At 41.8% G+C, this 16,640-nt stretch overlaps 1 protein-coding gene across 1 annotated transcript in view; it reads right to left on the bottom strand.

The window, feature by feature from the left end:
- USH2A (usherin) overlaps nucleotides 1-16,640 on the bottom strand; it is a gene marked incomplete at both ends in the record, with an annotated part of 645,989 nt that overhangs the window by 145,731 nt on the left and 483,618 nt on the right. The window contains 2 exons of the mRNA XM_080923960.1: nucleotides 1,496-1,719; nucleotides 12,737-12,958. Coding sequence (XP_080780086.1) covers nucleotides 1,496-1,719; nucleotides 12,737-12,958 — 446 coding nt within the window. The remainder of the gene's footprint in view (nucleotides 1-1,495; nucleotides 1,720-12,736; nucleotides 12,959-16,640) is intronic.

Genomic DNA, 16,640 nt, shown 5'->3' on the forward strand with positions numbered 1-16,640 from the left:
CAGGACCCAGATTTAACATAGCAAGAATGAAGGCACAGCTACAGATCATGGAGCAGGAGGCCTCCTGTGGCTTCTTAGTCTCTGCATAGCTCACAGCTTGGCAAACCCACTCTCAACCTGGCCTAGAGTCCTCAGACACACCTTATTCTCAATCACCTGACAAACAGGCTGTGCCAGGTGACTACCCGGCTATGCTTTCCACTGATGGACAGACCATGGCTGTGCACAGCAAGTCCCCAGACAGCTTCTGATGAAAGAAGCAATTACAAAACATTAAAGATGAATGGGCTTAGGACAAGCAAAAGTAGACCAAAGAAAAGAAGGGCCAAAGCTGTGCTGAATAAACGAACGATACCATGAAAAAAAAAAAAAAAAAGAAAGAAAGAAAGAAAGAAAGAAAGAAAGAAAAAGGCAAACCAACAAAAAGCAACCTTACCAATACCATCAAAATCATAGTCTCCCCAACCCAAAAAGCCCTTAAGACAAAATGTTTCTATTTTTTAAAAAATAAATAGAAAAGTCCAAAGATGAATTGAAAACAACACTTCATTGAGGTTAAAAAAAAAAAAAAATGAATCCCCCCCTTCCCCGGGGACAAAAGGGCTGGAAGAAAATGCTAACCGATTAACAGGGATCAGGACCAACTAAGAGATGGAAACTGAGACAAAAGTAACAGTAAATTATCAAACCGATGTGAACCTATACTCCCCAGAAGGGAAGGTGGCGAACTCCAGGATAAAATGATGCCTCCTTCCCCAACATCATTTTAAATCTGGAAGGCGTGATCCACATTACTGCTGGAGTAAATGCTTGTCTGGCATGTGCAAGACTGTGAGTTCCACCTCCAGTGCTTTGGAGATAGCCAGACTTACTGGGAATCATATAGTAGGTCTACAGAGAGGCTCATTTTCACGAATTAGATAATGAGAACAGGTCTTATGTGAGGAAACAGAGGCGAGGGCTGCTATTCACGTCTCTTTCTCTGCCCATCCCACAGGACAGTGCTGCCTGCTGCCCCTCCACACACCCGGAAGTGAGCGTTACCTCTTCAGTCATTGCCTCTAGAAAACAGACCCATAGACACAGTCAGAGGTGTAATTCTCGGTAATTCCACATCGCAGGAGGTTGGCCATTGAGATGAAGATTCACAGTTGGCAGCCACCGCTCCCTGGGCTGTGGATGGTGCTGTGCGGGAGGGGGGGGAATGCAGGGAGGAAGGTGCTGGTCTGGGAGCACACACCTCTAGCCCTCCGCTCATCTGAAGTGCAGGGTAAAGCTTCTTCCCAGAGAGCAGCTAATCATTAGGAATTCCTTTAGAATTCATTGCGCTAGCATCAATCACGACAAACTCATTCTGTATTAATATGGATAGAATGCAAAAATGAATAATGCACACACGAGCTTTTATATTCCTATTTTAGAAAAATAGTTATGAACAACGTGTTTCTCTTTCCATCGCCAAAGCGGCACCTCCGAGGGGTTTTCTATCCATTACCTTCATCGCCATTCCAGCTGAAATCTCATCAGAACAAACATATTTCAGAGGATGATATCCAACCCCACCGCAGCATCGCTGGCTCTCCGGAATAAGCTCAGTGCCGCAGCACTTGGCTGGCACAGGGTCATTCTTCCTAACGTGTGCTTTAGACTCTCCACTGGAAGCAGAACAACATATGGTATCCGACATATTCACATAATCCTGCCCGCAACACAGCATTCCTGCAACAATAAAACGTTATATATGAATATCAAATAAAAAAAAAAAGAGAGAGAACTGGGGCAGTCATAAAGCCTGGTATAAAAACGTCAGACTTGGGCAGTCTCAGTGAAGGAGTCACCGTAAAGGTAACATTTGCCCACCTAGGTGATTTAGATGTGCGGTGAGGGCTCTTCTTACCAAGAGCACTAGACACTCGTTAGGAAATGAACACACTAGAGGAACTGTTTGGAAATCACGTCAGCTGGGCCAGACACTGCCCACACTCCATTAAAAACTACGGTCGTCAGTTTCTGTCAAAACTGCCTGTCCCTTTTGTGATGCTAACATCATGTTGCACAAGTAGGTTAGTTAGACCAAAGGTGCCTACAGAGAAAGCTCCCCTGTGAGACTGGAAAGGTAGCAACATCCCAGAGGAGCAACCCTTGGTTAGGGCTGTGTAAGCCCCTGCCTGTCTTTGTCTGGGGTGTAGCATTTGTCACTTGTGCTCTTGTGAAGTCTGAAACAGCCACTGGCTTCCGTTCTCCCAGAATTAGATTGGGTATGCACAACCAGGTCACAGATATGGCTCAGTTGGCAGAGTGCTCACCCTGTGCCCCATATTTGCTCTCCAGCCTGTGCTGTGGAAATCAGATGGCGGCACAGCCTGTGATGCTGACATGAGGGAGGTGGAGGCAGAAAGATCAGAAGTGCAAAGTTATTTTTCAGCCACATGGTAAGTGCAAGGTCATCTTGGGGGCTTGTGGTACAGGAGACCACGCCTAACAAGATAGCAACAGCTATTCAGACAGCTATGCCTCTAACAGCGCACACCAGTAAAGCAGTGAGTGACCACACTATGTGACTTCACCGTAAGATGTGAAGGTTAGGAGGCCACGGAATGCTCAGCCCTAAATGGGACATGGACCCCATGTTCTCCTTCCAGTGCTCAGGGACCACTGTGGAATGAGGGCCAGAAAGATTGTGAGGGGCTGAGGAAACAGCGGAGCAGTGATCCACAGTGGTTACTGCCTTTGACGTCATACACCATCCCTGTACAAGTCCAAGTCATCCTAAAACCCAGGAAGGAGTGAGGAGCTGTCGGGAAGTCTCTCCACTGCTGAATGTATAACAGAATTTGTTAGTGCTGGGGGCTAGGGCGTCAGCTCTGTTCGAAGAGCGTGACCCAGGTGAGATGATCTTTCTCCAGTGGAAGGCCAGGCATCTAAGAATACAGTTAGGGGGGACTAACTGACCTTGATGGATTTAAGAATTTATGGTGGGTCAGGAGAGCTGGAGGAATTTGGGGGAAGGGGTTGACCATGATCAGAACCCATTGTACAAAATCCCCAACCTACATAAGCACACTACACACCATACACACACACACACACACACACACACACACACACACACACACACACACACCACCCTCACACACACACACACCACACCCTCACCCCCATACTATAACACATACACATACATAAAAACACATCATACATACCACATCACACACACCACACATACTGTCTCCCTATACCCCACAGACCATACCACAGCACTCATCCACCACATCCACCATACATATCAGAACATGCACACACATATATAAACACACCACACATAGCATACCCCCATTAACCTCCTCTCACACACCACACAGACCTTTCACCACCATACACACACCACACCATACACACACACCACACAGAGATGCACTCATGCACAAACACACACACACACACACACACCATACATACCAAACACACACGCACACACACACCACATACCATATGCAAAATACCTACCACACACTCACACATACAACACACACACATCATATAGAGATGCACACATGCACAAATACACATACCACACACACGCTCACACACATACTCATGCATACATGCATATACACACACTCACACACACATACCTCAAACCAACTAGTAGAACGTGAAAACTAGTGGTCACAGCAAAATAGCAACACGGCAGCCAGGCACTGTTTGTCTGAATCTCTCAGCTCTGTCAGATGACACGGTTGTCAGGCTGCGGAAAGCGGCCTTAGAGGGAAAATCATTGACTTTCAAACCTGAAGGGAGACATGCAGACTTTTCTCCGACTGACCAAATGCCTCATTCACTGCCATGGAAGAAACCTAGCATACGTTTAGACGTAAAGACACCGGTTAAATAAACAGTTCTCCGGGGTTGGATCATGCAGGAGATGTGGGTACCTAGTCCGCTCATCACCATGCTGTCTTATTAGAATCTGCATCTGGCCATGCCGAAACCTGATGAATCATTCATTTTAATTAGAGTTCTGTTTGTTTATTATTAGTCCCGACTGATATTGCAAAGAACTTCAAATTCCAAGTGTTCTGGGTCCTGAATTGTTTAATCTGGTCCTGTACAAACACCCGTATTAGGAACAGCAGTCTTAATAACAGACCAAAGACTTTTTGAAGCCCCTCCCACCTTTTAAATCATCCAGCAGACCTCAGTGCGGTGGGTCCCTTAAAGGAAGATGCTGTTCAGTCAGGGCTCTGAAGACCCGTCAATCACACCACTGTTTATACTTTCAAAGACTTAAATATTTAAATAATTGTGTATATGACTAATAATAAATACTGGTCATTATAGAGTTTTGATGTATCATGCCCACCTAAATGTGACATGACAACTCTTCAAAGTAATTGAAAGTAAACTATGATATTAATAATTTTTATTAACCTTCTCGGGTCATGTTCTCGATAATAAAGTATGCACAGCAGTGCTCATTGTAAACTGAGTCTTAATTATGTGGGTAAAGACTGGTTTATTCATGCAAAATGCCTACGTGTGTGTGTGTGTGTGTGTGTGTGTGTGTGTGTTCTTGACACGCAGCAATGAAACCAGACTCCATGGTCTTGGATTTGATATTGTGTGGACGTTACCTTTCTGCTGCTTTTGGATCAGACATTTAAATACAACCTTGGAACCCTGACTGTCATGTATTTTCCTCCAGTAATTTTCTTAAGAATATTCCTGTTTCCATTTTAAGGAGCAATCAAAATCTGAGAACTGGCCTTTTAGGGAGGAGAATAATTCTCCCCTTCTACTCTCAAATTACTGCATGGCTTCCCCATGCTTTTAAGTATGAAATCAAAATGCAGACATTGACCTAATTCGAAACTCCTAATCAAGTCATCTGATCGCTCTGAGGGACTTTTGACAGGTCAACTAAAATTTTGATAATGAACTGTTTTTATATGGAGGGAAGAAGAAAGGGGAAAAAAAAGGATGCTTTCTTTGTCAAAGGACTTCGTCTCGGCTTTTCTGAATTTTCAGGCAAGATTTCACTCACATAACAAGAAGTGACTCCTTTTCTAGTTTCCTTGGTAAACCATTACTTCTTTAATTATTATCAACCTTGTTCCAGTGTGATAAATTGCTAATTACTTAATACTCTAATCAGCGTTCATTCTTTGCACAGATAAACCATGACAGTGCCATTAATTTAAATAGTAATTTCACTTAATGGCCAGAGCGGCACACCAGATTTTTATGCAGCATTTTCTGAAGACTGCATCCATCACTGTGATATTCTGACATAAAGATGTCTGACGTGCACTAACTCACTTAGGGAGAGCAGATGTTGCAGAGCGGGGCCTGGTAGTAATACCCATGGTGCATCACTTCAGCATGAATGAGCCGCAAATCCAGAGACAGGCTAGCTCCCGAAAGGCATGGCGACAACCTTTGACCCTTGCCTAATTTATCACATGCAGCACTTGACTCTTGAACTCTGACACACAGGAGTCACAAGTTTTAAATATGCCCAAAGAAAAACAAAATAGGCCATGCATTATTGATGGCTTGGTCTGCTCTTCCAAAGGCTCCACATCACGTTTGTATGAGCTTGGAGAGTGTCTATGAACAAGACATAGAAATTATCAATAAGTACAAGAGAGGACATTTATACTTCAGGTCCACATAGTCTTTCACAACATGTAGGCAGTGGATGGATGGCTTCTACTTTAGTGTGGACAACAGAGAAAGAACTAGAAGAAGCTTGCAATCATGTTACCAAGTGTGGTAACATTTGTTTAATGTCCAGGAGTAATAGAGAAATATTTACCAACACATCTGATGATTTGTAAACAGTTTAAGTCTGTAAAATGTGCTCTACATCCACCAAAGACAACTGAGAAGTAGACACTTTACTTCTAAGAAAAAACCAGTAAAGTGGTGAAAACCAGTCCTGGGCAGGAAAACTCATGTTAAACTCTAGGCTATAGTTTACATTTGTCATATTTTAGGACAAGGGGTTCTGCATTTCAGACATTTAAGAGAGAAGAAACAGATTATAATTAGTGTCTTCAAAAAAAAAAAAACTTAGAAAATTAGGGGTGAGTACTAAAAAATAAAAAAAGACTTAAAAAATTTAAAAATGAACATTGTTGCTTGTGATAACCAGTAGATGGAGCTATGGTCACCACCAGAAAACTGAGTTAACAGTTACAGCTGCTCCTTACACCACTGCCATACATTTTAGAATATATATATGATATATGTATATATATGATATATGTATATATATCATATATGTATATATATGTATATGATATATTATATGTATATTGTGATATATATTTTTATTATATATATATATATATATATATATAACATATTTTTCAAAAGACTTTCATGGTCACATGGAGACATTTTGGGAGCAATCTTTTCCTAATAGCTTCTCTACCCTGGACTTCTGTACTACCCCCCTCCTTCAGTATAAAACTTAGAAATTTCTTAGAAGAAAATACATTTTTCCGGTGGCCCTCCTTAAGTTTTCTCAAGGCAGAGTCTAGTACATGTAAACCCAGAATTATGCTATGAAATAATTTCAGAAGCATTTGCTATCAAAGACTGCGTGGATCTGATTTATAATATATGTAAGGAGACATGATCTAAAGTCAGGGAATGATCTTGTTCATGGCTAACAGGAAAAAAAAATCTCTCTTCTGCCTGAATGATGGAGAAGGTTTTAATTTTCTCTTTTAATGTTAAGGGATACATCAAGTCCAAGCCAAGATTAACAGCATACAGGATAAAAACCATACACGCAAAACACTAAGGGAAAATGTGTAATAAAGAGACTTAAAATATACTCGGGGAAAATGGTTAAGAATACGTATCCAAGGGAACGACTTTCATCCCAAGGTACCTGTACGCTACTTCCACACAACTCATCCGCCCAGAGAGAGCACTAAAAACCATAACCGCTGCCCCAGCACTTCTGCTCCTGCAGCATCTGTTAATTCACTCCATTTATAAAATACATATTGACAAAGACAACTGAACTGGGACCAGGGAGATTTGATTTGGTGTGAGAAAGTCAATTCAATGTGATTTTGTTAAAGGGCTCCTGCAGGCAAATAAAAGAGTTTAAGTCATAAAGTACATAAAGGGATGTTTTACGAGCCAGGCCGGTGTCGTGGCAGGCTCCCAATGCCAGGCTGTGAGAGAGGCCAGGCCTTGGAACTATGTTGTAGGATCCAAGCCTTGTCCGGCTGATAGGAAGAGGGGCTGGGTGGACAGAAAGAGATCCGTGGGCGGCCGTAACTATGGGGCGAGACCAGGAGGAGAGAGGACAGAGGAGCTGGAAGGGCTGAGAACCTGTCTGTTTTCAGTGTATCTGAAGGACAAAGTAAGAGAGAGATTTTTCTCCTTCCTTTTACAAGTACTGAGCCTCTGCCTCTTTTGCCATGGCTACCGGGGTTAGGGGGTCCAGGCAGCACTTCAGAACAATGTCAGGTCTTGCTTCGTAAGAGTTGAGGAGCATCACAATTTAGAAAGGCTTCACTGTCTGCTGGTGGGATGACTCAGTCAGTGGTCAAGAGAGAATTTGGCGGCTAAGGTACTTAGCGCTCTTGCAGAAGACTCAAGTTCAATCCTCAGCACTTTTACCGGGTGGCTCACAGCTACCTAAGAATCCAGCTCTGTGGGATCTGATGCCCTCCATGGTCCCCAGAAGCACCTGCAGTCATGCACACACACACCCTTCACAACATGCATATAACTAAAAATAGTACAAATGATTTCTCTCCAGAGGGACATTTGACTGGTTATCTGTCATCACACTGAAGAAGAGGAAGGTGATTCTGAAATTTGGCCTATAGGTAGAGTTCAAGGGTATAAAGACAGCAGGCAATTTGCATCCATGTTTGTGTGGGTGTGTACTTGTGCATACACATGTATGTGTGAGTGTGTTTTGATGCACTTTAATTGAAGACTAGAGTTCATAACTTGGAAAGAATTCTCTAGAACGCTAAAAGTATGTATAGAGGACAGTAATCTTTACCCTGTTTTCCTTTCTAGCTTTGTTGGTACTGTTATCTCTTTCTGTGTTTGAATATTTTTACTACCCAAATTCAACTAGTCTTTTAAAATCAGAGTTAAGACAATCACATTCACTCTTCTGGGAGCACTCACTAAATCCGAGGCTGGCTCAAGCCTTTCTCCCTCTATTTCCTTGTGTAGATGATACAGTACTCAGAAGCCAAAGTGTGAACTCCTACATGGCTGTTGGTTCCCCACCAGGTCAAGCTGCTTCATGAGAGACCTGACTCAGTGCTCACGATTCTGACACAGTGGTGCAACCCAGACTTAGCTTTCTTCATCTGCTTAATGCAATGATTGCTCAGTTTAAAAAATATGTGTGCATTAGACTGTTGGAGAAAGGAGGTGGAGACGGGGCCTGGCAAGGAGAATGGCCAAAGCCCATTGCATGCATGGGTGAGAAAGTCATAATGAAATTCATTAGCTTTCATAATTAAGACACACTAGCAAAAACTGAAAAGAGGAACAAGAAAGGGAGCATTTCACAGCCTCATAGATGATGATGACACTCTTGGATGACCTAGAAATTGTGTGTGTGTGTGTGTGTGTGTGTGTGTGTGTGTGTGTGTGTGAAATTCTAATAATTTTTCACCCAAAACAACAATTTTTTGAATATACACTCAATATATTGTTTGTTGAATGAAAGGACATGTCAGTTGATTAATGAAGGAAAGAATAAGGAAAAAAGCCTACCTGCCTGATTAATGGCATACACTTGCAAACCCAGCCCTTGGAAGGCTGAGGCAGGAACATCAGAAATTCAAGGTCATCCTGGGCTATAGAAAGAGATCCTGTCTTGAACGAAACAAACCAAATCAAAATATGTTGCAAAGCAAAACTACCTGTGGGTTAAATAAGTAGATGCATTCTATTCTAGAATCAAATCCATTTAAAAAAAAAAACAAGAATCTCATATGAAGATATGTTTCTGAGGTATAAATACATTTTCCAAAACCTCCAAATCAAATTTGTGAGAAAAATGACATTCGCTTACACTTTATTTGTAGGCCAATTTAAGGTCTAGTGTCACAGACAACAACTGAATTCTTCCCCCAGCTTCTCTCTGCTGCAGTAACACATGCCACATAGTAGCTGGAAAATACCGCTAGACACCCAAGGTGGGGTGAGAGTAGGGGGCTTAGATGATGCAGTGGGTAAAGGTGCTTGTGTTCGAGCCTGACGATCTGACCTCATTGCCTGGGACATGGTGTCAGAAAGGAACTGCTTCCCACAGACTGTGCTCTGATCTCCACACTTGAGCCAGGGCAATCCCCATGGCCCTCTACACACAGCTAAATACATTGGCTTAGTGTTAACATGAAACCAGTTTCACTCTCACGGGGCTTTGCTAAGATTGGGGTATGCACACATGCTATAATTTAGGGTGACAAGATGTAAAAATTCATAGACTCCTAAATGGGGCTCAGTGAAGGAATGTTTAAAAAATATTAGATAAATATGGAGAAAATGGAAGAAAATGGTAGGAGAAGAAATGTCTTAGCAGGTAAAGCATTTGCTCTGTAAGTACAAGACCAGAGTTTGACCTGCAGAAAGCCATGTCACAAAGCCCAGCATGGTGGTTCATGAGCAACCAAAACAGGAGCCACATTGTTATACATTGTTACTAAGTCTCCACACCTTACAAAAGGAAGTATTTGTTTCCTAAGCCTAATGTATCCTGCAAACCATGTCTTTCAGCCTCTGCTGAACTTGTAACCCATGATGTACACCCATCCTGTTGCCTTGCTAAACTCCTGAACACCTGTGATGGCGCCCCTTCCACATAATGTATTCTTGCTGGTATCTACCACATAGGCAGCCTTGAGCCCCGAGTTCCCCACTCTTCTGTCTGGTACTAACAGCCGATCATCTCAATATCTCATTTCTATCAGCCCTAACCCTTCCCCAACAAAGGGACCCCAAAGGCCAGTGAGAGACTGCTCTCTGACACCCCCATCCCCAACTTAGGGGATGTAGTCATCTGGCCAGTCCCATGTGCACTTATGAACACAGCTTGTTCTAACCTGACAGTCGTAGAAATGGTCCCCTTACCTCCAGGTCTAACGGTAGTCCCAGCACGGAAGAATAAGGGCAGGCAGATCCCTGGGGCTCAGTGGCCAACAACCCAGCCTATATATAAAGTTCCAGGCCACTGAGAGGTCATGTTTCAGGAAAAAGGTGGACTTCATCTAAGGGATGGTTTCCACAATTGTCTTCTGGTCTCAACATATATGTCTTTGTGCACATCCACCCCTACACATGGGGACATGCAAACTCATGCAAAACATGACAACATGTATCTAATTAAATATTTCTGACATCAAGTAGAGAATTAAAATGAATTTCAGACCATTCCCAAAGTAGCAGTGCTGAAAGGAAACACTGTGTCGGGACTTGAATCAATGTATCCAAAGTGTGATAGCTGGATAACACTAAAGCTATCAAAATATACGATAATCAGATAAAATGAGTTGCAGGTGGACTGGTGACGCTGACGCTAGCCTGAGTCAAGTAGAGAGAATTATAGTTTAGACCAGCGCTTCTCAACCTTCCTGATGCTCTGACCCTTTAATACAGTCCCTCATGTTCTGGTGACCACTAATCTTAAAATTATTTTCATTGCTACTTCATAACTGTAATTTTGCTGCTGTTATGAACTGTCATGTCAATATATAATATATGGAATATCTGATATGCGACCCCTGTCAAAGAGTTGTTTGGCCCCCCAAAGGAGTCATGACCCACAAACTCGAGAACCACTGGCTTAGACAGACACTACCCACTGAATACAGCCAATGTTGTCAGCTCCATAGATAAAAGAGTCACCACAGAGCACTTTCAGAGAAGAAAATCTGAAATACTCTGATCCAAAGGAGATCCTTGGTAGAGATTTTTTTTCCAAATCTGACAGTTATCCCACCTGCTTATGAAGCCTGAGAATGAGCTAGGGGTACTTAAAACCACATTTTGAAACTCCAACCAGTTTAGAAAAGAAATTGGGATCGACCACCTGAGAGGGAAAAGCTGAACAGTAACAAAAATCCGCTAAAGTGCCAAGGTCGATTGGACAGGCAGTGAGTGGAACACACAAATCATGGTGAAGGACACCAGGAACTATAGGATACAGCTAGTTTAAAAACCATGTTGGATGCTGGAGAGATGACTCTGGCTAAGAGTGCTTGCGGCACAAGCATGAGGAACTGTGTTCAAATCCCTCAAGCTCAGGTAAAAGTTTAGCATGGCTGAACACATGCCTGCAACCCCAGCACCATGGAGTGTCAAGACTGGAGGATGGCTGGGGCTGGCTGTCAGCAGAGCTTCAGGTTCAGTGAGAAACCCAGTCTCACGGTCATAAGGCAGAGGGTGACAGAGCAGAACAACAGATGTCCTTATCAGACCTCTGCATGAGTACACATGGCTGCATACAGCACACACACACACACACACACACACACACACATTCACACACATGCATACAAACACATAGCTGCATATGCACAAACACAGATGCACACGCATACACATGCACACACATATATACACATATACATATGCATGCATATACACATGCACACTACACACATGCATGTATACACGAACACAGCATGTATAAGCAAGTTTTCCCGGATTTCTTTTATATTTATAATTTATTTTCTTATTATAAATAAATATTCAGTTTGAATTTTGTTTCTTTCCTCTACCCCTTCAAACCTCAAGTTCAGTCCACCAAAACTCTATACCTGGGTGGTCTCTGGCAGGGCCGCTAATGCTCTCATTTAAATTTCCACATTAATATTAATATTTTTATTGTTTTGTGGTGCCAAGAATCAAACTCAGGGCCTCACATATACCACTAAGTACTTTATCACTGAGTAATAGGCCTGTGCATCTTTTCTAAGCTATAAAATATGAAAAGAAAAATATCATTTATTTGTGAAGATTAACTTAGGCAGCAAGTTAGTCACTACACTCTGTAATAGGTCTTATCCAGTGGTAATGTTTGTTATTACTATTGCTATTAGTAAATTAATTTAATATTTAGTACTAGAATAGATATTTTTAATGATACTAGAAATATGAGAACAAGTAACAAAGTAACAAAAAGTAAGAGATTAATCTCTCAATGCTACTTTAATTCTTTTATGTACTATTAGTACTTGTTAGGAAATATTCTTTGGTACAGAAAAATACATTTATATAGGAGTTTGTTTTGATTTAGCATTTTTTGGGGGGTAACATTCATAGTTTTTTTAAAAATGTATTTTTCGAAAATGTATGTGTCTGAGGCTACAATACCCATGGAAACCAGAAGAGGCCATCTGGTCTCCTGATGCTCAAGTTACAAGTGGTTGTGAGTCCAACAACCCACAACACAGGTGCTAAAAACCAAACTTGGGCTTTTTGCAGGAACACCGAGTGCTGTTAACCACTGAACCACTTCCCCAGCACCAAAGAAAGAAATCTGGGGTGTCTTTATGAGGTAGAGTAGATACACTTAAAACATTAGGAAAAAAAACTGTTACACAGTATGTTCCTAATTGTTTCATTAGATGTGATTCATATGGGTTTCAATTACTTATTTTATTTCTAGGGCAAATTCCTCCTCCTCCATGGCCATTACCTCTCCACATCCTATAGGATAGACAAGGGGCCTTACCTGGGAGGTAACTGTATACCATGCCCTCTTCTCCTCCACCACAGCACTTGAAATCTTGGTTCACCATCTCTCCCCCACAGCACTGCTGTCCGAAGCTGTCCTGGAGCCTCCCGGCACAGCACACCTGGCTCCCAGAGGTGGCATATGGCATTGTGCCACAGCAGGCATCACCGAAGCCGACAGACACCCGGCTGTGCCTCTCATCAGGACAGCATATCTCTCCTGTCGGATTAGGATGAGAACAGTTATCTTGTGAGCTCAATTCTGCCTTGGCTCTTAAACCAAGTCTTAGTGCGAATCCCTTCTGCAAGGCAGATGGCCAACAGCGCTCTGTTGGGGTTGTAAAATTGCAGCACAGCCCCAAAACTTTTGCATTAAAGATGGAGTGATAGGTGTATTTACTCTCATCCACACATATGGGCCCTTTCCTTTCTGTCCCCTTTCCGATGTCTGCCATGACTGTGCTGAGACAACTTCATGGCTATCCTTGGCTATGCAGTTCATGAGCCACAGGTTAGATGTATCTGCCCGGAGAAATCGTCTTCTACTTTCCTGTTATATTTACATACTAAGTTCTAAATTACATACTTATTTATTTATGTATTCAAATATGCGTTTAAGTATGTAAATATGTAAATAAAATATGTATTTAAACATTTTTACACATTTACATACTAAGATTCTAAATATCTATATAAAATCCAAGAACCACAAAGGAGGAAAAAAATTGGGGTATTTATTTTCCTGAGGATTTGTCTCATAAAACTATCTCCAGTTTCACCTGTTTTCCTTCAAACAACATGACTGTGGCTGTTTTAATGGCTGGGAAAACTTCATTGTATGTGCATCATGGTTTTTGTCCCTCGTTCTTCTGTTGCTGGAAGCCCAGGTTGGTTCCATGACTCAGCTGCAGTAAGTGAGCACCGAGGCAAGTGTCTTTGTGAGGTGGTGTCATGAAGTCGTCTGGGTAAATATCCAGATGGTATAGGAGGGTCACATGGAAGACCTATTTCCAGTGCTTGGAGGAGCCTACATACTGACTTCCGCCGTGACCTTTGTTTTACGTTTCACCAGTGGTGCAGGTTGGCTTCCCTTTGCCCACCTCCTCGCCAGAATTTGTTGCAATTTGTTTTCTGACAGAAGGGATAGAATCTAGATGCCATTTTAATTAGCATTTCTCTGGTGCCTAGTGAGGCTGAAATTTCTTTATTCAGATTTACTGAGAGCTGCAGAGTTTTGTTTTATTTTGATGCTTCGGCTCATTTTCTTAACTTGTTTATTATGCTCTTTGGTTTGTTACTTTCTGAGTTCTTTGTTTACTCTGGATATTAATCCTCTGTCAGATCTACAGCTGGGGATGAACCCTCCCTGCTTTGCTGGAGGGTTTCACTTAACCGTTTCTTTTGTTGCATAGAAAGTTGTTCCTCTATTGAAATCTCATTTGCAGATTGTCATTCTCTCTTAAGTGACTAGATGGCTCTTCACAAGTCCTTGCTGAGGCCAAAGTCTTGAAATTTTTTTCCCCACTGAGAAAATTGTTTCTTAATGAGGATATATTTACTTAGCCAAACAAAATGCTTAAAATGGGAAGATAATTAAGTGAGTGGAAGTAAAATATTGTATTTAGCTAAGCACATTCATAATTTGCAGAGTTAGGAGAGATAATAAATTTCCCTAGAGCTCTTACATGCACAATGTCAGCAAGTGAGATTCTAAGGATAAAGTTAATATTTTAAAAATTTAGATACAAGAATAAATTAGTCCTTGGCTTGGAATCTCAAGAACAAAAATTTTTAAAAATTCCAGATTACAAGTGTCTTAGTTTGGGCTTTATTGCTGTGAAGAGTCACAGCAACTCTTATAAAGGGACAACTTAATTGGGACTGTCTTATCATTCAGAGGTTTAGTCCATTTCTCAACTTGGCAGGAAGCATGGTGGCATGCAGGTAGACATGGTACTAAAGAGGCGGCAGAGAATTCTACATCTGGATCTACAGGCAGCAAGGAAAGAAAAGGAAGCCTGATTTGAGCTTCTAAGACCTCAAAGCCCACCCCCTAGTGATTCATTTCCTCCAACAAAGGCACACCCACTCCAACAAGGCCACACCCACCCCAACAAGGCCACACCCACTCCAAGGCCACACCCCAACAAGGCCATACCTAATAGTACCATTCTAACACTTGAGTCTATAGGGGCCATTCCTGTTCAAACCACATCAAGTTTGTTGCTGCTGCCTTTATGGTGTTTTGGGGTAGTTAATTTTTCTGTCTTGAAGAGAGAACTCATAAATCTGCTTCTCTTGAGGCTATCTCAGAAGTGGCTGAAGGTATTTGGTAGATCTAGAGTATATACTTCAACCCTCTTTACTTCCCATGACATGTGTTTTCCCTTTTGCTCCTTGAATCCTTTCTTTTCCTTTAGGTGTTTCTTCTCTTTATAGTGAAAGAACCTTTAATAACTCCTTCCCCCTTCTGTACTGCCCCTTCTTAGGCTGTCTCCTTCCCTGGACTATATTTTTTGAGTACATTTGCAAGGTGTATTAGCACAGTAGCCAGGCTAAGTAGTTGGATGGTTTTAAAACATAGTTCAGAAGTTTTATAATATAAGCAATAAGTCACCAAGCGTTAATAAGAAAAGGGCCAAGTTCAATGAGGATTGAAGGAGCCCAAGGTCTTAGATGTCCTTGTTCTCTGTTAATTAGCTCACTTTCCCATGAGACTTACAGTGTAGTTGCAGAGGAAGCAAGATGAATTGGTAGGAAAATCATGGGGCAGTATCTGCCCGTGGCCAGAGACACAAAGGGTAGCAAATAAGTCAAGAATTCATATCAGCTACCCAGGTCTCTCTTGTTCAAACTCATTCCTTAAAAGACTATGCTACTAGGTGATAGTAACCAACTGCTAAATATAACCTTTCCAAGACTGAATGGGAAAATGCAGCCAATCTGAAGAGACTCTGATTCATAGCAAGAGTATATAATCTACCGAGAAACTCCCTACCATGAAAGCTCTGACCAAATGGCTTCCTTGGTGGATTCTATTTATCCTTTAAAAACATACACCAATATAATCTTCCAGAAACACTAAAGAATGGGGAATAAGTCCTAACTTATCTCTAAGTGCTACACTACCCCAACAATAAAACCACACAAAGACACTTAGGATAAGATAGGACAGTAGATGCCAATCTTTTCAGAATACTAATTTTAGATTTTAAAAAAAGCCTACAAAAATTTATCATAGAACTAAATTTAAAATCACATTAGAAGAACAGCACCTCATGACCAAGTAGAATTTATTCTTAGAAATTGAGTTAACAGGGCAACATGGCTCAGGGGAGGCGAGCACCCACTAAAGAGCAAACCTGAGGGCCTGAGAGACCTATTCCTGCAGACTGTCCTCTGACTTCCACAAAAGCATATGGTACACACACACACACACACACACACACACACACACACACACACACACACACACACAAATAATCCAGGATAAAAAGATTAAACCCAGCCTAAAATTATGTGTAATTTTTTGTGGGCTATTTGCATGTCAGCACAGGTGTCTGTGGAGATCAGAGGATGGTGTCAGGTCCCCCTCCCCTCCTGCCAAAGCTGGGGTTTTGGGTAGTTGTAGGTTGCTGACATGGGTGCTAGGGACTGAACTCAGGTCCTCTGTAAGATTAATATGCACTCTTAACCACCGAGCCATCATCAACAAGCTTCATCAACAAGCTTCCTTTTTAAAAGTTAGCATATCAAAATTAATAAATGCAATACAACATTATCCTAACAGCAGAATAAGGGGGAAGTTGAGACTTGTTCTCAGCTGATGTAGAGAAGGCCCAGAAGAAAGCTTTTCCTCTCTCACTGTTCTCAACAAGAAAGAACGACATGGAAACCTCCTC

The sequence above is a fragment of the Micromys minutus genome (genome assembly GCF_963924665.1).
Source record: "Micromys minutus genome assembly, chromosome: 1".
Lineage (NCBI taxonomy): Eukaryota > Metazoa > Chordata > Mammalia > Rodentia > Muridae > Micromys > Micromys minutus.